Source organism: Abramis brama, assembly GCF_963993115.1.
Source record: "Abramis brama genome assembly, chromosome: 14".
NCBI lineage: Eukaryota > Metazoa > Chordata > Actinopteri > Cypriniformes > Leuciscidae > Abramis > Abramis brama.
The window spans coordinates 37,768,327-37,790,803 of record NC_139976.1 but is presented as its reverse complement, the minus strand read 5'-3'; the positions used below and the strand labels follow the sequence as shown (position 1 = coordinate 37,790,803).

Genomic DNA, 22,477 nt, shown 5'->3' with positions numbered 1-22,477 from the left:
CCTCTTCATACGTCAGAAGGAGAGCGAAATCTGATTGGCTAATTTTTTGACATTCTTGCAGAGAAAGGCTCACCAAAACACAGTTACTGGGTTTCACTTTTCATGTTTTCTGGGTTGGTAGAAACAGATTATAGCACTTACACACGGGAAAAGTCAAATTTATATGATATGTCCCCTTTAAAATATCTTGAATGTAACTCGACACCCTTGCCTCATTTAGTATGCGCGGTTCTATGAATATGCAAATGAGCCCCGCCTCCACTCACTCACTCAGCTCAGAGATCCACTGGTTGACGATCACACGTTGATCTGATTGGTTACAAGGTAGTTTGTGACGTCAGAAACACCAGCGATTTCAAAGCGTGTTTTTGAGACTGTCTTTGGTTCACTGCAGTTTTAAGGAGAAAATGCTCAGCAATGGAGTCGACTTATGAATTTACACATGGTTTGTCTTAAAGCATACTAAAAACACCACATAGACACATAAACAACATTAAAACACTTGATTACTTTTAACTACTTTAAAAACTAGTTTAACCAAAGGTAATCAGTCTCTTCTGATTCAAATGAGACTGATCTACCTTTTTATGCAACTGATTTTAACAAGTCTTGAAGAAAAAAATTAGATGATTATCGTGAAGGTTGCAAGTTAAACGCCTCATAGGTACCTCATAGGATCAGTTGAGTTCAGAGCTTCCCTCACTGTCACTGAATGCCTGAGTGCTGATTCAGAAGTTCAATAGAGTGTGTGTGTGTGTGTCAGAACATGTACTGTTTGTACTCAGCCATCAGCCAATCACAGAAGGGGGAGGAGCAGCTCTTCCTCACTGAATGTCATTTGAAAGGCAGTAATTCAGTGACTCTCTGCTGCCCTCCTGTGGCGAGAACCACACACACACACACACACAACACTGACTCCTGTGTGACAGAGTTCATCAACTGGCCCATATTGAAGGAACTATAGTAGTCAACATTTGAAGTAGATCAAAAAACTTAATCAAAGTTGTCCTAAGACAAGAACAAAAAATGTTTTGTTCAAAATTCATGTATAAAAGGCTGAAAGGTGTTGCTCCACTTCAGATGTTGACTACTGTAGACTGTATTTGGACACTACAGGCAAATCAATGTATTTTTTCAAGCACAGGTCAGTTTTGAGGTCTACTTTTATGGAGTTCATTTTGTGCCATAATTAAACAAACAAATCCAGCATTTTGCAAACAAACTCGATCTGTTTTGCAAAGGAAAACTAGACTTGCAAACAAAAACTAGACCGCTTTTTCCTTTGCAAAGCAGATCGAGTTTGTTTGCAAAATGCTGGATTTGTTTGTTTGATTATGGCACAAAATTAACTCCATATACTTTGCTTTCAGACTAGTGAAAGATCATAAAAAAAAAACAGTGTATTTTATTACACAGCCTATTTGCGTCTGCTATCTCTTTAAAGGCGACGAGTTTGAGTCAGAAATCTTCACACACACCAATCTTATGTTTTATTCATATCTATATATTCTGAAGGTTTGTTCAAATGTCATTGGCCTGATTTAGACAACATTTAATTCCTAAAAACAGGATTTTTATTTATTTATAGTGTGTTAAAAGAGAACGTTTAACTCTAATTTGTCAACAGTTCAGATTTCACTTCTGGAAATGTATACAAAGAAGTGCATATTTAATTAGATAATGCTTCATTTGCATATTTAAACAACATTTCAGAAAACCTGTAATACAAAACAACTGTTTGAATGTGCCGTGGAATCTAATCGGCGAATGTCTGCATATTCATCGCATCGTATAACGAAAGATCAAACCAACAGGCATTCACTTCTCTGAGCCATGTTTGAGTCTTTCTGCGGGTTACGTCATTCACTCAACCAAATTATCCAAAACTAGACTGGCTGTTTCCAAAAGCCGAAATTACAAACATTAATTCTATGAACGAACCTTTACAAAGAACCTTTCTAGCACAAATGGCTCTTTAAAATTGAGCCAAGAACGCTAGACTTATTTTTCTTTTCTAATGCAATGAAATCCAGACAGTAAGTTGGTAAGACAAAAAAATTGTTTTTATATTTGTGTGCATGTTGTGCAGTGAATTATGGGCCATTAGATGAACAATGAACAACAATTTAATGTAATGATTTACTTGATGTTTTCTTTCCTTTATTTATGAATTTCTTTATGGTTTCTTCTCAGTAAAGGACAATCTTGATCTACATTTTATGTGCATCTATAAATCATCCTGTAAATTGCACATAATAATAATAATAATAATAATAATAATAATAACAGTAAAACACAGCAAGTTCCCAAAAAATGTCAGTTTAATAGATTAAGGCTAAGATGAGAAGGATGGACGTATTAAAGGGACACTGGGTAACGCTGATGTCATCATGGGACGGTTCACTCTACCTGTTGCACAAACACACTCACACACACACACACACACTCGTGCACCCCTGCAGTCCTTAAAAAAATAGTGCATAGATCATTGAAGGTACATTTCTGTAGCCGGTAAAGATTGATCCATCCACACTCGATCAATCCGCCTGATTTACATCATCAATCGTGTAAAAAAAAGAATAAAATCAAGCAGTCTACGTTTCATATACATATTTGTATTTTTATATATTTATATTCAATGTACAGAGTTACATTCTGAACTGCAAATGCTTGTTCGTAGAAATAAATACTGCGATGGCTATCTCGCGAGGACGAGCGACTGCAAACCCAGCAGAACGGCAGCGCAGCGTCAGCACATTACAGCCTAAAAGACGCGTACAAAAGTCTCATAAAAATATGCCTTTGTCTCTGCTCGTTTATCTACACATCGCTTTCCTGCAAAAACTGCTCTAGTGTTAAAAAAGACGGCGGACGAGCACAACGTAAAGTTTCTGACATGATCTCCTTTAGATGCTTATTTGTCCATTAATGAGCTATAAAATCAACTTTTCTGTGTCCTTTGGTGACATTCATATGAGGATATTGCTTTAGCGCTCATAGTGCTTTCAATCTGTGAAGCCTTTTCTTCCCACAAACAAAACCGTTTACACCCAACACGAAACCTCAAGATGCAGTGCATTGTGGTCTGTTGTGCTTTCGCCCCAGAAAACACACAGAATCGCCGATTATCATGATTTGCATGAGAGAAATACTATAAGCCAATGCTTAAAACATCTTAAATAAAGCAGAACTGAGTGAGAAAGGTTCACTCCTCATTGGCCATGACCGGTCACATGATCAAGGTGACGTCATTCCTCATTGGCCATGACCTGCCAGACGATCAGGTGACTGCGCTCAGCTTTGGCCAGAAAGGGCTGTAGTTTCAGTGTGGGTTCATCCAGATTTTCTGTGTCTCCTTCATCCCCTACGATTTGAAAAACACGGAGAGAGGAAAAGTGTGAGTTATCAGGCTTTCATTCCCAGGAATATCATCAGTAGGCCTGGGGTTGAAAATATAAGTTTCTCTGATGTTGATTCTTAAAGGGGTGGTATAATTCCCTTTCCACAAGATGTATAAGTTTCCGCTGTCCCCAGAGTGTGTGTGTGAAGTTTTAGCTCAAAATACCCCACATAATTTTTTTACAGCATGTTAAAATTGTCACTTTTTGAGGGCGAGCAAAAATGTTTTTGTCTGTCCCTTTATATGCAAATGAGCTGCTGCTCCCGGCACAGAGGGCGGAGCTTCAAGAGCTTGTTCGATTACCTCACACACACATGCACATGTAGTTATCTTCTAGTCATTGATTAGCATATTCTGTCTTGATAATCTATAAATCGTGTTCAGGGGGCGGGGTTTATGTAAATTCTAGGGTTGGTGATGTCACTAACCCGGGAGGAATGTGGTGTAGTCTCTACCAGCCGTTTGTTGTAGTCCTTAAAAAGCGATTTCTTTAAAAGCAAATATCTCCCTTTGCTTTGAACTTTGAGCGTTGTAACTTTGCAGATGTTGTTTATGCTCAAACAGCAACATTACACACTAACTAAAGTTAGAAAAATCAAATCATAATCAACCACCCCTTTATTCTAGTGAATAGAACACTATATGTGAATATGAACAGAATATGTGAATCTTTTAAATACCAAAAAAAGGGGTGGTTGATTATGATTTCAAATCTCTTTTTAAGGACTGGGACGGTTTTAAGTACAAACGGCTGGTAGGGACTACAATGAGCTTCTTGGGATCTTCTTAGTGCTGTTTTCAGTTGATGAATGAACATGGTTTGTAGTGCCTGTCATTCAATAATCTTTGTGTTTTCACATTATTTTATTACGAAATTTAGTCAATAAATGATAACGCCTAGTTGTAGCTGTAACGCCTCAGATGAACCGATCATCTTTTCCTCTTTACTACTAGTTACAGCAGCAAATAAACCGTCAATAAAACTTGAGAATAATAATGTCATGTTACATACATATACATGTACATATACATAAGCTGTGACGTAGTTAATCTGGTTAATTTCTTTTATTTTTTTGCTAGTAGAAGTTCTGAATGGCCGGTAACTTAAAAAAATAAGAAGCCAAATTGACTGGTGAGTGAAAAAGTTCATTTCAAACCCTGTATATATTTCCGAATCAGAGCTGAATCAAATCACAAGCTTGTGAATGGAAATGGAACGGTGAATCTTGTGTGATCATCAGTAATGCGCCTCACCCATCCTGAAGTCGATGTATCCCTCTCCTCCGCTCATGACCAGCACAGATCTGATCAGATCCGGCGTGGGAGACTCGTCAGCGTTCGCCTCGACACCCGAGCCTGTCGACGAAACCACCTGACCTGCAAAACAGCCAAAACATCACTTTACTAGAGGCGGCCATCGACTGGAGTCACGTGACTCGATTCTAGGAGTCATGATTCTTGATTTTGAATCAAATTTAGATTTGAGATAGTAAAACTACTTTGTTTTCTTTCAGTTCTGTCTCAATTTGTTTTCTAACTTTATTAAATGTATGCTTCATCTTTTTTAATGTCATATTCTAAGATGTAATCCGTTAAATTACACTATAGTGCCGTTACCGATCAGATGAAATCAGTATCAGCAAAATCCATCTTCGGCACAGAAGCTGCATCTGAAGTGGCATTTAGACGCTTTTACAGAGACTATTTAATATATAACACTATGAGATTATTGCTTTAACTGGCTACTCTCTGCTGTCTCAGACGACGACATCACTTCCTGTCGGCCACCGTAACTTCTGTTGGGTGCAATTCACAGCCTCACCACTAGATGCCGCTTAAACTTACACACTGCACCTTTAACTAATGAACCTCACTGTAAAGTGTAACCGTTAAATTGACCACCTTTGGCTGTTGTTTGGTGAATTACTGTACCTGGCACTGCGGTGAAGAACTTGACGGCGTCTCTGTGCCCGTGGAAACACAGCTGTGCGTGTGCCATCGAGCAGAAGGGCACAAACGTGCCCGCCGTGACTTTATCGCTGCTCTCGTCTCCGTAGACTCGGATCGCACCGCCTGGACGATTCGACGATGCTGATGTCTCTTTACTTCCTGTTGTAGGAATAAAAAAACACTTGTTAAAATGTCAAACGTTCTGAGTTTGAGGTTGAGGTTGAACCTGAGGTTGCACTTTATTTCAATGGTCCACTTTAGACATTCTATTAACTATAACACAACTAACTCTCATTAGAGTATTAGCAGACTGTTACAGTCAAACCAAAAATTATTCAGACACCGGATATAATTTTTTATATTTTTTCACTAGTGTGTGCAGGACACTATAGTTAATTTATGTAAGTGAGGAGAGCAGAATAAAGTGACATATTATAACCAACAATTCTTCATGCAGTGACTACCATTAAAATTTGGGACCAAAAATGATTCGGACACTTTGAGCTGATCATGTTTTGCTTCAGTGTGTTTTCTTTAATTGCTAATGCTCTTTTTACACACAGACTGAACAAAATGAAGCATTGCTTGGTGATTGGTTGAGCTAAACTGGTATTATCTAATTGTGTAGTTAAATTTAACAGCTGACAGATATTCAACATAATTCATGTGTGAGACAGTCTAACAGAAGGACGGACAAAACCAGTCAAATATCAGCTGAGTTCTGCTCATATTTTATTACCATTTTCTAAACTATAGCGAATAAACTGTGATAATGTGAGAAATGTTGAAGGTGTGTGAATAAACTTTGGTGTGACTGTACATTACAGTGGATGACACGATTAGCTGACGCACTCACTCTCGGATAGAGGGATGGAGATGATGACGCCGTTTCCGGTACCGACCCACAGGCGATTGCATGAAACCGTCAGCGCCGTGATTCTCACGAAAGAGAAGCCCAGTTTCCCGGTGCCTGTGACACATGTAACATCAGTCATTTCAACAGCATGAATAGATAGTTCACCCAAAAATGAAAATTCTCTCATCATTGGACGAAAATGTACAAAAATCATTGGACAAATGTGACAAAAAAAAATTGTGAAGCTTGAGAGCACAGACTTAAGTTTGGTCTCATTTTAAAGACACTAGGCAGATTATTGTTGAAGTAAAAAAAAGTTTAAAAAGCGAAACCAAAAATAGAGTTATGGAGGTTTAGGTTCATGAAAATTATTTATGAACATGATTTTATATAAAAATATAGATTTTATGAAACATGTTGAACTCTAAAACTGCTTAAAAAAAAAAAAAAAAAATCTAAACAAGTTGCGTTTCAAATTTGAGGTTCATATCTTAAAAAATGAGCTTTCAGTGAGATTGTGTTTGGGCGCTGTAACAGTTTTCCCCATTAGATGCCAGTAAAACTCCACTAATCACACAATGGTTGGATTTGAGTTTTTCTCTCAACATTTTTATTTTGAAGCCTTGCCAAAAGAATGAAAAGCCTATTAACAAAGATTACATCATTTTATAGTTAAATGGCCCTGGGATTAAAAATAGCAGTTTTAATGGGTTTCAATGGGGAAATTTTCAAGATCCTGAGAGGAACTATTTTGTGTTACTAGTGCAAAAAAAATTTTTATTTAAGTAAATGGGGGTGAAATAGTAAAAATTCCAATAAAAATACACACCTGTGCCAAATCTTATGCAGCTGGCATTAACAGATCACGCTAAATTATAATGTGGAATCATATGGACTCTTGTGAAAAGCGCTTTACAAATAAATGTGAATTGAATTTAATTGAATTAACAGGCAAAATGATTAAAAAACCAAACTGAAAAAGACAAAAATGTCCATAAAGTCACACAAGGGCTAAAAATCTCTTCATTCGTGTTCTGAAGTCTTGAGAACATGAGTGTGAGTAAAGATGAGATCATTTTCATGTTAGTGTGAACGCTCTCTTTAATGGTTTAATAATGGAGCCTCACCCAGCATCTTGCTGACGTAGGGCTCGATGTCGACGTCCTGCAGATGCTGGTGTGTGTGTGCGTGGAACAGTCTGAGGGTCGAGTCCAGGCGTATAGACACCCAGATGCCGTCCCCGTCCCAGGCCAGCTGCCGCACCTGACTCTCCTTACGGGGATGCGCGTCGAACGACTTCTGTTCATTAGGGAAGAAATAAGGCATTGCGTTACGCTGATTTAATCACATGCAAGGGTTTTCATGGACTCGGACGACAGCAGTGTGTGTAACTAATTAGCATAATGCCAGCCTGTGGTCTTGATTGGCTGAACAGCGTCTCTTTGCCCCGCCCTCAAACACTGTAGTTTGAGAAAAGCCACCAAAAGTAATAATTAAAAAAATATGAAAAATTACAAACAATTCTTCCTCCAATTAATATAGTTCATTATAGTCGCTCTAGTCTAGTCCACTAAAGTCACCATGAAATCAAAACTGACCATTCTTTTTGTTTTGGAGTGTTTATCATAAATTATTTATCGGTGCACATCATTATTGTGTTAATAATCTTGAATCAGAACAAGTTCCTCTTGCAGCATCTCTTCTCTTCTCTGATGATGTGGGCGGAGCTATAACCTGTCACTCACATGAGATCAGCCAATAGCAAACCACAACCATCCAATCAATTCCCCACAGACACAATCAAGCCCCGCCCACATTTGTTCTTGTTCCAGAAGCGTTTCACTCGGATATACGAGACAATAGAGGAGAAAAGACCAGCGCAACTTACATTTCATGCCGACTTGAACTGGATTAATAGATATGAATTCGACACCTAATTGACGTTTTACCCAGGCTTCACATGTAGCTCATCCAGTTGGAAACGTTTTATAATTTGCGTTTTGAATCGTAAGCCACAAACATGAAAAACATGAAGCCATTAAACATTTTCATTTTGAAACATAATAATATAGTGTTTAAAAAAACATGCTTTAATAATAATAATAATAAAAGTTTGGGGTCGGTAAGATTTTTTTATGTTTTTTAAAAAAGTCTCTTCTGCTCACCGAAGCTGCATTTATTTAATCAAAAATACAGATAAATATTATTATAATGTAAATCAGCTGTTTTCTATGTGAATATACAGTAAAGTGTAATTTATTCCTGTGATCAAAGCTGAATTTTCAGCATCATTACTCCAGTCTTCAGTGTCACATGATCCTTCAGAAATCACTCTAATATGATGATTTGATGCTCAAGAAACATTTATGATTATTATCAGTGTTGAAAACAGTTGTGCTGATGATTCTTTTGATAAGTTTAATGCATTCTTGCTGAATACTAGTATTCATTTCTTTCAGAATCCTCAGAGAAGCGTTCAGTGCCAGAGATGCCATAGGAAAGTCATACCTCAATCTTCATGGCTTTAGGCTGAACCACAAAGATCTTGTTCCTGTATCCACACCAGACCTTGTCATGCACTACGGTCATACAGCGGATCGAGTGATGCGGACGGCCCAGGTCCAACAGGTGATAGTTGGTCAGATCCCACTGGCCATCTGGGACACAAATGTCCATCATTAAAAGAGCATTTCTTTAAATATTTCTAAAGATTATTAAAGATTTAGAAGTCGTGCATGGAATCAGTTGCTTTATTTGTGATAACGCAATGAAACGCGTCAAATTGTGCAACATCATTTTTGGCCAGAAATTGTAAACGCGTGCAAAAACAAGAGGGAGCAAATAAATATTAATAACTAGGGGTGGGAATCTTTTGGTACCTCACAATTCGATTCAAATAAATTCTTGAGGTCAAATCGATTCTCGATTTTGAATCAAATTTCGATTCGATATGTGCATAGATTTGAGTGTGTAGTTTACTGTTTTGTGTTACTTTTCTTATTTGACTGCGGTAGACAGTTTAACAGGTCTAGAAGAAGAAACAAAATCCTACTGAATTAAGGCGAGACACGGCAGGCAAAAACATTTTTTTTTTTTTTTACTGGTCAATTTTGAGATTTTTGGATATTTGTCTTCAATAACATGTCAACTTTCAGACTTGTGGTGAAAAAAAGTCTGAAATACACATTTAGGTCTTTATTTTACTACATTTTGTCTGTTTGCGTCTGTAGATTTCTCATAAATTCAACAAAAGTTGGCGTTCTTAATCAACATGCTGCTCCGCGATCTCTGTCTGCTCCATGTCATCACACACACCGCTGGAAAGCTCTCTCTCCTGTACAATGCTGTCGGATCCAAATATGGTCATTTCCTTTTTATCAGCAACCAATCGTGAAAGTAAAAGGGCTGAATGCGCAATCTCATTGGCTGATATAAATCTTTAAAGCCTGTTTACTCAAAATGACCTTTCTCTCATACTCCAAGTCTGAAATCTCCACTTCAGTAGCACCGATATATACACCAAACTTTCCAGTCTTGTACCTAGTTATATTATGAAGACATTTACAGAGGGATTTGTAAATATATTATTCCTAGCCTGATTTATATAACATTTTATTCCAAAAAACATGGCGAAAATCTTTTTTTTAAGGCTATTGACAGTATATTCTGATTTACAGGATAAAAGTAGATATCCATAAATCCCTCTGTAATTTATTTCCCATCTAATATGTGAACACAATGAAAAAATAATTTTAAACTGGCTTTATCCAATACTCAAATTAGCGCATATTTAATTAGATATTGCCTAATTTGCATATTTAAACATTAAATTACAGAACACTTGTAATACATTTTTTTCTCATCTTAATGTAGGTAATCAACTGGGAAAGTTTCATGGTGATATCTGCTAGTTAAAAATTTTACCCTATTCACCTGTAGTGTCTCGCCTTAAATGTGAAAATTTAAATTAAATTTTTCTTCCGATTTACTCAACCCAGTATTATAAAATAAAAGCCCTTTAAGCTGACTGCAATCATTATACACAGTCTTCTGTAATAAAGCAAGGCAATTTTATTTTATTTTTGATATTAAAATAGGAACAAAGAAGCTAATTACAAACAATAGGACACTTCATCTGTGCGAGTCCTTGTTCGCGGCTTATTGTGATTAACGTCAATAACTGTAAGTAACTTTAAGCAGTCCTGCGAAGTTAAAGAAGTGTAACACTTTAGAAAATCGTTTTTTGAAATTTGTGAATCGATGTGAATCGGTAGAAGATTGAATCGTGATTCATATATGAATCTATTTTTCCCCGCACCCCTATTAATAACTGATTATGTTGTAGTCAAGTGTGTGTTTTTTCCTGTGATCTTTCTGCTTTTCTATGCATTTTATTGCATAGTAAGATGCCAAAAGATGCATTTTATTAATTAAGTTTCAAGTTCAAGTTTGTATTTATTTATATAGCACATTTAAAAAGAGCAAACAAGTCTGACCAAAGTGCTGAACAACACACAAATAATTTTGTTCTTCTGTTATATTTAGATTTTTTCTTCCTCATATTTTGATGTTTTATCAAACTTTTAGGGTCACCTCCTCCGGACATCATCACTTTTGGCCACTACTGTACATGTACTATGAGTGAAAGCAAATGTTATCATGTTTTACTGATGCTAATTCAAATCTGCATTAGTTTTATGTTAAAAAAGTAGTCTTACCAGCACCTCTGTGGAAGATTGCAAGCGTGCCATCAGCCAAGGCCACCAGAACACGTCCTTTCACGTGACTTCACAGAGGGAAACCAGACAGAAATAATAATGCATCTAGAGTTTATAACCATGTAAAAGAATCCAGAGGATGACGGTTTCCTTACACAATCCCCAGGACCGAATCCTTCAGCTTGATGGAGTGAAGGCACTTCCTCCACTGCGCTACAGATGAGTGAACGTACACGCTGAAACAGCAGAAAACACTCAATACATCTCTGCTCTCGCTCAATGACCTTCCATGACCTTCCCAGCTGATTGCTATTACTGGATAAGGGCATTTAAAAATCACTGAGGAATCATTCAGAACGATTTTTTTAACTGAGCTTGAGAGTATGTTTTATTTGCATAAGAGCCATAACTAACCGATTAAATATTTTAGGCAGGAATTATGAGTAATGTATCTACCATATAGCATATTTATCTACCATTCATATGAATATTTTTAGGGACCCTTAAATAGGGCTAAACAACTGCAGGAATTTGTTTTGGATTTTCTGGTATAAACCACGATTGTGATTTGCTTTTCTTGTTTTTATGGCTGTACATAATATGGCAAAAAAGTTGAGCTTGTATATTAATATGGCAATAAAATAATAATAATACTATTAGTAGTAGTACTAAATAAAAATAAAAAATAAAAAAAAGACATTACTAATATTGCAATATTTTACTTTAGAAAAATTATTGAGCATTTAAAAAATAACAATAGAATGTTATTTTACCAATAACATACTTTCATTGCTTTGCACTAACACATATTCTGGATGTGGAGATGCACAATGTGTGTGTGTGCGTGTGTGTATATGTATGTGTGTATATATATAAAAATACAAAATACAGATAAAAAAAACATGCAAAAACAAAACTATATATATATATATCTGTATTTTGTTTTGCCTAGTTAAAAAAAAGAAAGAAGTTATTTTACATTAATAATGTAAAATCCAGCTTTTAATGTTGTTTATGTGTCTATGTGGTGTTTTTAATCTGCTTTAAGACAAACCATGTGTAAATTCATAAGTCGACTAAGAGTATTTAAGAGTCATAAGAGTATTTTCTCCTTAAAACCGCAGTGAACCAAAGACAGTCTAAACTATTGGTATACACTGTTTGGCTGTTGACACAAACTTGACTACTTCGAGTGTGAGAAGCCCTATCGAGTGAGGGTTTGTGGGACTCACCAGCCGTTCTGAGCGCCGAGCCACATCGTAGGCAGAACGCTGCTCATCTTACTGGCTTCTTCTCTCATGAGATCCTGTTCCTCAGGCATTGAGCTGACGCCATCCTTCACCAGGTCACACTCCCTACAGAACCAGAGCGTTACACTCACAGACATCCCAACACACCTCAGTAATATCTGATAGAGACCAGTGTTCGGGAAAGTTACTTTTAAATGTAATGCATTACAATATTGCGTTACTCCCCCAAAAAGTAACTAATTGCGTTACTTAGTTACTGATTATGAAAAGTAATGCGTTGCATTACTCTTATGCGTTGCATTACTCTTATGCGTTACTCTCATTGTTACGTTTGTTTTTTAATAACAACAAAAAAATATATATTTTTGGCTAATGTTAAGGCCCTTTCACACCAAAAGTGAAATGTACAAGCCTCAGGCTGAAGGAAATGCAATGCATATTTACTCCTGTACAGTAGAGGTAGAGTACAGTAGAGGTAGAATACAATAGATGTAGAGTACAGTAGGGTATAGTAGAGGTAGAGTACAGTAGAGGTAGAGTACAGTAATGTACAGTAGAGTACAGTAGAGGCAGAGTACAGTAGAGTAAAGTAGAGGTAGAGTACAGTACAGGTAGAGTACAGTAGAGGTAGAGTACATTACAGGTAGAGTACAGTAGCGGTAGAGTACAGTAGCGGTAGAGTACAGTAGCGGTAGAGTACAGTAGAGGTAGAGTACAGTAGAGGTAGAGTACAGTAGAGGTAGAGTACAGTAGAGGTAGAGTAAAGTAGAGGTAGAGTACAGTACAGGTAGAGTACAGTAGAGGTAGAGTACAGTAGCGGTAGAGTACAGTAGAGGTAGAGTACAGCAGAGGTAGAGTACAGTAGAGGTAGAGTAAAGTAGAGGTAGAGTACAGTAGCGGTAGAGTACAGTAGAGGTAGAGTACAGTAGAGGTAGAGTACAGTAGAGGTAGAGTAAAGTAGAGGTAGAGTACAGTAGAGGTAGAGTACAGTAGAGGTAGAGTACAGTAGCGGTAGAGTACAGTAGAGGTAGAGTACAGCAGAGGTAGAGTACAGTAGAGGTAGAGTAAAGTAGAGGTAGAGTACAGTACAGGTAGAGTACAGTAGAGGTAGAGTACAGTAGAGTACAGTACAGTAGAGGTAGAGTACAGTAGAGGTAGAGTACAGGTAGAGTACAGTAGAGGTAGAGTACAGTACAGGTAGAGTACAGTAGAGGTAGAGTACAGTAGAGTAGAGGTAGAGTACAGTAGAGGTAGGGTACAGTAGAGGTAGAGTACAGTAGAGGTAGAGTACAGTAGAGTAGAGGTAGAGTACAGTAGAGTAGAGGTAGAGTACAGTAGAGGCAGAGTACAGTAGAGTAAAGTAGAGGTAGAGTACAGTACAGGTAGAGTACAGTAGAGGTAGAGTACAGTAGAGGTAGAGTACAGTAGAGTACAGTACAGTAGAGGTAGAGTACAGTAGAGGTAGAGTACAGTAGAGGTAGAGTACAGTACAGTAGAGGTAGAGTACAGTACAGGTAGAGTACAGTACAGTATAGGTAGAGTACAGTAGAGGTAGAGTACAGTACAGGTAGAGTACAGTAGAGTAGAGGTAGAGTACAGTAGAGGTAGAGTACAGTACAGTAGAGTACAGTACAGGTAGAGTACAGTAGAGGTAGAGTACAGAAGAGTACAGAAGAGTACAGCACAGGTAGAGTACAGTAGAGGTAGAGTACAGTAGAGGTAGAGTACAGTACAGTAGAGGTAGAGTACAGTAGAGGTAGAGTACAGTACAGTAGAGGTAGAGTACAGTACAGTAGAGGTAGAGTACAGTAGAGTACAGTAGAGGGCGCCGCTCAAACTAAGCTTTCAGCTGCTGCTGTTCTGGAATAAAGAACAATAGGATACAGGAGAAGGAAGTTCAACACTTATTTTTAAATCTTAAGTAATTTTTGCTTATTAGTATGGTTGAATTAAAGTATATTTGTGTAATTTAATATAGTTCTGAGAAAATTCTGAGATTGCATTTTACTGTTTTTATTCATTTTGAGGAATACTGAATGTTTGCATGCAAGTGAGACGAGTAAACGCATGTTCACATTTAGTCTAGAACTAAAATAACCATTAATTTATGAATTTAATGTTAATAAATGTGAAAAAGTAACTAGCGTTACTTATTTGAAAAAGTAATCTGATTACATAACTCAAGTTACTTCATTTCGCATTCAAGACACTACACAGTTCGGCCCCAGATTATATTTGTGGTCTTATTAGGCCATACACAGCCTCTAGGTCACTAAGATCTTGTCCCTCGTTCTCGTTGTAAATCAAAAGGTGATCGAGCTTTCCCTGAGTCGCCCCAAAGCTCTGGAACAGTTTACCTTTAAACATCAGGACCTGTCCATCACTGGATGCTTTTAAATCCAGTTTAAAGACCTATTTTTACTCTCTTGCGTTCGAGTGATGTTGTGTATGTATTTTAAATTAGTTGGTGTTCTACGTTATATATGAATGTATGTATATACATTGAATGATTTTGATGTTTTTTTTTGTATTTTATTGTCTTGTAAAGCACTTTGGATCAACTACGGTTGTGTTAAAGGGGTGGTATAATGCCCCTTTCACAAGATGTAAAATAAGTCTCTGATGTCCCCAGAGTGTGTGTGTGTGAAGTTTTAGCTCAAAAAACGCATTGTTTTTGTGTCTGTCCCTTTAAATGCAAATAGGGGGCGGAGCTTCAAGAGCTTGTGTCCTGAAAATGTCAATAACTTTTAGCCTTCTATGTTAAAACCGGAGTCAGACAAAGATGGAGAGACTCAAGAAGAAGTGACAACATGTAGAAGCAACATTTCTGAATGTTAGTTGATGAATTTATGTTGCTTATGTGTAGTTAACTTCTAGTCATTGATTAGCATATTCTGTCTTGATAATCTATAAATCATGTTCAGGGGGCGGGGTTTATGTAAATTTTAGGGTTGGTGATGTCACTAACCCGGGAGGGATGTGGTGTAGTCTCTACCAGCCGTTTGTTGTAGTCCTTAAAAAGTGATTTCTTTAAAAGCAAATATCTCCCTTTGCTTTGAACTTTGAGCGTTGTAACTTTGCAGATGTTGTTTATGCTCAAACAGCAACATTACACACTAACTAAAGTTAGAAAAGTCAAATTATAATCAACCACCCCTTTAAACTTGTGCTCCATAAATATAACTTGGCTTGTAATGAGTTTCCCCCAACACTGATGGAGACAGAGACATGAAGTGCTCTTTATGACCTCTGTGTGTAGTTGGACGGCGTGTCTCTGCTGTTCTGCACTCCCAGCGGGTCGGTGAACACGTGTTCGGTGTAGATGCCGGTCTGGCTCTCGTCTACAGGCGTGCTAGTGCTGCTCTCTGTGGCCTCCAGAGCTTCTTCTGCGGACGTTACTGCGTCCGGCCTGCGCTGACCCAAACCCTCTTCTGCTGAGAGACACATAAACACAGTCAGTTATATTATAAGTGAACTTAAACAGTTGAGAAAGAAAACACATGTGTAACAGTATATTGGATCTGTGCGTCAGGTCTTAAAGTGACAGTAACCTAATATACCATCTGCCAAATCATGAGATAATATTAAAAATATCTATATGCCAGTTTTTCTTCATGGTAACAGTTAAAATTGTGGCAGGTGAAAATGCTGAGTGGCTTTGGAAAACCACAAGCTACAGTGGCTGGTGAGAAAAAAAGTTTATGGCAGGATTTTATTACTGGTGAGAAATTCAAGCTCTGTGTGTATTTATGATTTCTTTTGCAATTTCTTTTAGGCCCCAATTCACTTTAAGTGAAATAGATGAACAAACTAGTGTGTCATGTCAAACTAACGTTCGTTTTGGGAGTTTGAAACAACTTGCTTTAGTGAACTTTGCAGTGTTCTGACTGGAAACACCTCTGTACTACCATTGGTCAGTGTGGTGATGACATAACCGGTGGGCGTGGCTCTGAGGCTCCGCCTTCTTTGAGGTGTAAATCTTCTCCGGCTCATTTCTTCAGTTCAGATGCGAGTAAAAACATGAACACACTGGAGAGACACTTTATAGTAGGAACTGAAGCTTAATTCTAATTAAAAGCAACGGTGGCACTTATTTTTCATGTTTAAAACTGTAAAGCTGCTGCTTTAAAGCGATCTACTGCATAAAGTGCTGTGTGAATAAGCATGACGAGACTGGAACATATCCACATCTCTATGAACAGATGCTTTCTGAACTGCTGTTTTCTAATTTTTGTTGTGTTTTTTTTGTTATTGAGAGGAAAGTGCACAACACATATTTACAAGTTCGTCTAAATGGCGTTGGGATGTTCGCTAACAGTATATCACTTCAATGGTATTACCAGCTTCTTTATCCCCCTAAGCAATGTTCCCTCTAAGCTGCGGAAAGAATACAATTTTGCGCAGAGGACAGACACGAAATGTGTGGGTAAATCTATTTGATTGTAATTTAAATGAGCAATATTGCAGTGCTCTGGTCAACCACTATAGAGTTAGAGTCGCTAAAGAGCTAGAACCGGTGAATGCAGTTTAAAGGTTTCATAGAAAGTAGGGATGCACGATATTGCATTTTGGCCGATATTCGATATGCCGATATTTTCAAACTTATTTTGTCCGATGCCGATACCGATATATATACACATTTTCCCCCTGATATATTTACACTTTAATTTTACTGAAGAGAAATCCAAGTCTCTCTCCTGTACTACCTTTACCATATTACACTCATGTGTTGTAGATAAGGCAATACACAAGACAAACAAAACAACATTTGATTCTACCATAAATGTATAATTTTACAAATGTAGACAGACATTCACCCCTGAAAAATAAGTAAATTATTTCACTTGGAGAATAAATGATATGCCAGTGCCACATTTTATTTTTAAGTTCAGACTTCAAACTTCAGTCCTTAGGAGTAAAATAAATAAAAATAAATTTTCAAATAAAAAATATAGGCTACATCTTCTACTTGAACAGGTCTACCAAATGCTTCCCTGTTTTCGGTGCTGATGCAGTGGTGACGCGTTCATGTAACATAGCCTAGGGTGGCGCTGCCAATAAAGCAACTAAAAGCTGTCACAAAGAACCGCAAAAGTAATGATTATGAATATGTAAAATATAGCAAGGAGACATTTTAATTGTTTATTAATAAACAAGTGTTTTCTGTGTCGGCTGCAAAGATGAAGTTGACGATGACTCGCGATCTTCGCAGTAGTGAACGCGCCAGAGAGAAATGCACATTTCGGATTAGGCTACATAGTTTTCTTTCGTTTTGAATTGTTCTGTTTAAAAATATGATTTCAAGCGTTCTGTTGATAATAGATATATTTCTCAGGTCTGTAAGGCAAGTAGGCTGAGTTTCGTTTCATTTATGAGACAAACTCCAGTTCAATCGCGGGCGCCTCCGAGTCGTGATATCTATTATTTATTATCTGCTTTACTTATTATTTATTAAATCCAGGCAATTGGTTGATAAAACATTGATTAAAATTAAGATACAATTAATACAAAACGAAATTCACTTAGAAACGCTTTGTGCTTTCTGTTTGAGGTCTCTGTGAAGGTTTTAAAGCATTCTCTTTTAGTGCCGCTTTCAGAGCGCTCACGTCCGTAACCGAGAACGGTCACTGTTTTTCCTCATAAATGCGAACACGAAAAATAAAATAAAATAAATATTTTATGCTCTGTGTGGAGAGCATAGTAGCTTGGAGAGCTTACATTAGTAAGCTACAGGTCCAGGACATCGTCTTTCAAAACATGACCTGCATGAAAGAGAAAAAAAATGACTGCGTCATTGTACCCAGCACACGTCTCTGTCCCCAGCACATCTCAAACCACACTGATGCTCATGCTGGAAATGCCTCCACATGTTGGAAGTTTAAGTTGCTGGCTCATGCTACGTTCACAGTCGTCACGCACATAGGAAACACGCCACCCTATCGGCAAGGTCGATGATAGTCATTTAAAGCTTTTATCGGCTGATACCGATATTGTGCCGATATCATCGTGCATCCCTAATAGAAAGCGAATGATGCCAAATCAGTCATGGTAAAAAACACTGTCATGTTTGTGGACCAAATAGGGTCAATACAGTGAAACGCAAATAAATAAAACGTCATGTTTTAAAGACGACTTAGATGTTTAGATGACTATAAAAGAGTTCACATATTCACTTTTCTTGAAAATATTTAGCTATTAGATGCATTTAAATGCTTCAGTTTGTTTTCATTTTATAATAATATAAGGGTAAAACAAATTGAAGCATTTAAACTGATATATTATATTACTTTAAATACTTCAATTAGTTTTTATATTATATTATAAAACCTAATAAAGAACTGATCCCACAAGGGGATTTTTTTAGGGTTCCTTGCCATTAAAAAGTTTGAAAACCCCATAAAAAGAAAATATTGGAAATCGATAAGCAATAAAAATGTTTATTTAATTTTGATGGTTTAAGGCTGCCTGTAGCCGATAATCGACTATACAGTACAAAAACACGTAAGTTGTTGCAAACCATGTCAGTGTAAGTGCTTAATTTTCCCCACACTATATTATATCATTGTGAAGAATTGAACTGTCCTGAAAGAGATTTTTAAAATGATTTTTTAATTGAATTTATTGGTAAAAACTGGTACAGTTAACGGCACTGTTAAAAAAAAACCCTCAGATAACTTAAATTGTGCTTCATTTAGTGACTTCTTAATTTTTGTTTGTTTTCAAAAATACGATTTAATACCACTAAGTGACATCAAGGGTCAACTAAAATAGAAATGGCACATTAAAGTTAAAAGTTACTGCATGATGAAACCATTTTTTTGTTTGTGTTTACGTACGCTGAACATGTCTGGTATGAAGAATGTTTTTGCTCAGGTGGCGAAAAATGTCCGGCCAATGGAGAAAAGTTTTGCTCAGTAAGAAAATAAATAAGAGGGAACAATTGTCCCCTAAGAGAAAAATGGAAAAGTACTGTGATTTTGTGATGGAGGATGCGTTACCAGAGTTAGAGGATTTATTTCAGGATTCTTTAATGAATAGAAAATTTATTTATTTGAAATATAATCTTTTGTAATGTTTCTTGAGCATTAAATCATCATATTAGAATAATGTGACACTGAAGACTGGAGTAATGATGCTGAAAATTCAGCTTTGATCACAGGAATAAATTACACTTTACTAAATATTCACATAGAAAACAGATGATTTACATTAGAATAATATTTCACAATATTACTGTTTTTTTTGTGGTATTTCTAATCAAATGAATGCAGCCATGGTGAGGAGAAGAGACTTCTTTTAAAAACATTAAAAATCTTGCCGATCCCAAACTTTTGACTGGTAGTGTATTACCAACTTCTTTAAACCCCTAAGCTAAGAGCGGAAAAGTGTGTTTTTGTGATGGAGGCCGAGTTACCGGAGTTCGAGTTGTTGCAGACGGTTTGAGGGATGGCCACGGGTGCGTCCGTAGAGCAGTCGACGACCGTGAGGCCCTCCAGACCCCCGTCAGAGCCCGTGGACACACCGCTGTCTGTACAGCTGAGTTTACACGCTCCGTCACCCTCACCATCAGCGCTCAGGTCCTCTCCGACGGGGTAATCCGTCTCACGAGCACCTGACAAACAAACACACACACACAACAGAACCCCTTCAGATCAAGAGCATCTGTGGAGACTAGGGCTGTCAAAATGGCTGAAAAGCTAAATGCGAATTTCTTTCTTAAATATTATTTATTTATTTATTTGAATTCTAAAGGTAGTACGTAATGTTAGAGGGAAACGGTACTGTGTTGTCTCCTGTGTCCACAAGAGGGCGCAAACGAGCGCAACAAGCAAATATAAACCGAATCAAGCATTGCATCTTTTATTGAAATGAAATGACATACATTTTTTAAAGTGCATTAACTTTTGATCAAGCAATTGATCTTAAATAAAATATAATTTCCTTAATGTGCAAGAGGAAAATTAGGTAGCCTAACAAAAGTGTATAAAACTGTGCAAGTGCATCAGTAACCTGAGAAAACACACTTCAACAGACGCGTAATGAACACACAACAGCAAACTGACATTCAGAAACACTCCATCTCTACTCTCTACATCTACATATTGCTCGTCAGAAACACCAGACGCTCCACTCGATCCGAGCGCTTTCTGTTGACAGTGTTTCCAGCTGATGAAAACACACACACTTGGTAAAGTATGTCGTTGCATGATTTTTGCCACCAACCGAGAGGGTTTTCTTCACCATTTCCCAAATGAACAAGGCAGCGCTGTATACTGGATAAGCTAACAAACATGGTTAAGCCATTAAACCATTTTAAACCATTAAAAGCACGTTTTTTGCATTCGAATGTGCAGTTTTTTATTTTTTATTTTTATTTGACGAATATTAGAAATTCGAATTTGTATTTGACAGCCCTAGTGGAGATCCTGAACAAGGTCTCAGTGGAACGAAGCAGTGGCGTTCTCTGACCTGGAACGCTGGCGATGCACAACACATGAGAGTTACAGACGAAGAAGCTCTCCAGGACGTTTCCCGGCTGGTTTGCGTCGATCACGATGACCTTTGAGGTGGCGTGTGTTGTGGTGCAGATCCACACCAGGCTGGAGAGCTCATCCTGATGCTTCAGTTCCTTCTCCTGCTCCTGCACACACACACACACACACACACACACACACAACACAGGCACAACCACAACCTTAAAGACGACCCTTTTACAAAAGTCTTGGTCTCTACTAGAACAGGTTTTCCTGCTTGAATGTTGATTATTCTCCTCATATTCTCCATTGTTGCGGCTCCTCTCTTCCCAGTCTGTCAGTAACGCTCTGTTTACTTCCTGTCTCTATGAAGCCCCTCCTTCTGAAAAGCACTCTGTGCTCTGATTGGTCGACTGGATCAGTGTGCTGTGATTGGTCGAGCGCTTTGAGTGTGTTAAATGTATGCCCCACCCCTTTCCATAACCGCCAGTTTAACACACTACTAACTCAACCAGGCCCCGCCCCTTTATTCTGCGTATGAATTATTATAATGAGGAATATTGTGACGTGTTCGTTCCTGGAAGAAACTCAAGACTACAGTGGAGGCGTTTCAGGAGTTCAGAAACACTGACACTGATATAGAGAAGAACTGGAGCATTAGCAATTAAAGAAAAAAACACTTCAGCAAAACATGATCAGGTCAAAATCATTTTTGGTCCAAATTTTTTATTAATTTTACACTGTATGAAGGTACAATATGTCACTTTATTTTGCTCTCCTCACTTACATAAATGAACTATAGTGTCCTGCACACACTAGTAAACAAATATTAAAAATTATATCTAGTGTCTGAATAATTTTTGGTTTGACTGTATTTTGGCTGCGCAACGATTAATCGCATCCAAAATAAAAGTTTGTGTTTACATAATATATGTGTGTGCTGTGTATAATTATTTTGCATATATAAATACACACATGCATGTATATATTTAAGAAATATTTGCATGTATATACTGTATATATATATATATATATATTTATAGATAATTTATATTATATATAAATATTTTATATATAAATGACAAAATATTTCTTAAATATATACATGCATGTGTGTGTTTATATATGCAAAATAATTATACACAGCACACACATATATTATGTAAACACAAACTTTTATTTTGGATGCGATTAATCGTTGCGCAGCTCTAGACTGTGTTGTGATTGTGTGTGTGTGTGTGTGTGTGTGTGTGTGTGTGTGTGTACGCATGTATGTGTGTGTGTGTGTGTGTGTGTGTGTGTGTGTGTGTGCTCACCGTGAGTTCCTGCTCGAGTCGGTCGAGGCTGCTCTGAGATCCTCTCTTCTTCCTCCTGAGGCCGACGGATTCGCTCTCGTCTCCAGACACGTCTTTATAAAACACACTCGCTCCCACGATGGAGCCTCCGTCACGAGTCTTACCACCTGACAGGTTCACTCCTGCAGCGCACCACAGCTACACACACACACACACACACACGGTCGACACGGTCAAACCACGAGAGTCACCGGAGAACAGGAATCAGAAGGGGAACAGGCTCACCTTCATGGAAGCATCTTTCTCGTCTAAAGGTCGCAGGTACACGGGAACCGGCAGATTCTTGATCTTGTTCTCCGCTTGTCCACCATTAGCAACCTTTAAAAACACAATATGGCGGCTTTAACAAAAATATAAACTTTTTTTTTATATTTATAGGCAACTTTTTATTGGGATTCTTGCTTTCTCACAATATGCATGATAGAAGTTTATGTCTGATACACAGCAGGGCTATTATAGTGAACTAAAACCATA

General features: G+C 37.5%; 1 protein-coding gene across 5 annotated transcripts in view; it reads right to left on the bottom strand.

The window, feature by feature from the left end:
• Positions 1–2,303: 2,303 nt before the first annotated feature.
• spag9b (sperm associated antigen 9b) overlaps positions 2,304–22,477 on the bottom strand; it is a 96,408-nt gene continuing 76,234 nt past the window's right edge. For 2 of the 5 annotated variants that reach the window (XM_084134605.1, XM_084134602.1), the window contains 14 exons: positions 22,229–22,321; positions 21,965–22,141; positions 20,644–20,815; positions 19,589–19,786; positions 15,422–15,608; positions 12,157–12,279; positions 11,080–11,160; positions 10,925–10,992; positions 8,715–8,863; positions 7,334–7,505; positions 6,207–6,320; positions 5,333–5,509; positions 4,655–4,777; positions 2,304–3,364 (listed from right to left, as the gene is read on the bottom strand). In XM_084134605.1, coding sequence (XP_083990731.1) covers positions 3,249–3,364; positions 4,655–4,777; positions 5,333–5,509; positions 6,207–6,320; positions 7,334–7,505; positions 8,715–8,863; positions 10,925–10,992; positions 11,080–11,160; positions 12,157–12,279; positions 15,422–15,608; positions 19,589–19,786; positions 20,644–20,815; positions 21,965–22,141; positions 22,229–22,321 — 1,950 coding nt within the window. In that variant the 3' untranslated portion in view covers positions 2,304–3,248. The remainder of the gene's footprint in view (positions 3,365–4,654; positions 4,778–5,332; positions 5,510–6,206; positions 6,321–7,333; positions 7,506–8,714; positions 8,864–10,924; positions 10,993–11,079; positions 11,161–12,156; positions 12,280–15,421; positions 15,609–19,588; positions 19,787–20,643; positions 20,816–21,964; positions 22,142–22,228; positions 22,322–22,477) is intronic. The other 3 variants (XM_084134606.1, XM_084134603.1, XM_084134604.1) reach the window with 2 other exon arrangements.